Here is a 996-nt window from a genome sequence, read left to right on the forward strand (position 1 = left end):
TTCTATTGTCTGAGTTCAGAAGATCTGCGTAATACTCACTGCTGCTACTCTGATTTTTGCAACAAAATTGATTTAATGGTTCCCAGTGGTGAGTAGAGAGCTAAATAAATCATCTGTTTGAAGTGAGGAGGAGAGACGCTGTCTGTTTGGGGTTGGGAATAAGGAATTCTCGGCCCTGTTTTCACTTTTTCCCTTAGGTTGCTGTGTGAACTTGAGCACTAGGTTTATTTCCTTGATCTGTAAAGTGGAAATAATAACAAACTACTTCAAATTAAAATGTGAAGTTGCTTGAGCTCCCCTGTAGCTGAAAAAAATGTCACCAGATGGTGAAGTTGTAGGAGAAGCTTCCAAAGTTGAGGGTTTTCTTTTCTACCAGCACTCAGTAGCTCCGTGTTACGAGACTCCCCTCCCCTTTATCATCCCAGCTGCCGGTGTCCTGCAGGCTCCCAAAAGCAGCAGCAGCAACGTTCATCTACACTTAAATAAAAGCTTCTGCTGCGTGTTGCTTTGTGCCTGCAGCGGCCTGAGGACGGTGCACATTCCCTGGCCACGGCTCAGATCCCTTTTCTGGCACTGACTTGTGCTGTAACCTTCTTTTTTTCCGATGGAGTTGCTTTCCTTCTGGGACTGCAAATCTTTTCAGTCATGAGCCATCAGTAGAACGTTGCAGCAGCTTCAGAGTAGAACGTGTGGAGTGAAGGGGTGCCCAGATTCTGAATACACGAAGAGGAAGCAACCCTGCCTTTGAGGGAGGGTGTGGGGAAACGTCTGCTTCCCTCTTATTCCTGGGACAGAGAGGTCATGCGGTACTTCCTCCTACCTCATTACTCTCCAGGTTGGGCTATAATTCAGTGAGTCGTATGAAGACTGCAGTATCCATTTTCCTTGGGTGCAGTGGGGAAGTCTTATCTGTTCTCAAAAAGACAAATAATTGGCATTTTCAGGTACGAGACTGCACTGGTTGTTAAAGAGAGACAGGGAGAGAGGGAGTAAGGA

The 996-nt window shown here is 46.2% G+C and overlaps 1 protein-coding gene across 1 annotated transcript in view; it reads left to right on the plus strand.

Annotated features, from left to right (window-relative positions):
- Positions 1-996, plus strand: part of ACVR1B (activin A receptor, type IB) — a 6,239-nt gene that overhangs the window by 179 nt on the left and 5,064 nt on the right. Inside the window, 1 exon segment of the mRNA XM_010187589.1 lies at positions 1-88. This exon segment is cut by the window's left edge and continues 30 nt beyond it. Coding sequence (XP_010185891.1) covers positions 1-88 — 88 coding nt within the window.

Source organism: Mesitornis unicolor, unplaced genomic scaffold (genome assembly GCF_000695765.1).
Source record: "Mesitornis unicolor isolate BGI_N332 unplaced genomic scaffold, ASM69576v1 scaffold43916, whole genome shotgun sequence".
NCBI classification, from domain to species: Eukaryota; Metazoa; Chordata; class Aves; order Mesitornithiformes; family Mesitornithidae; genus Mesitornis; species Mesitornis unicolor.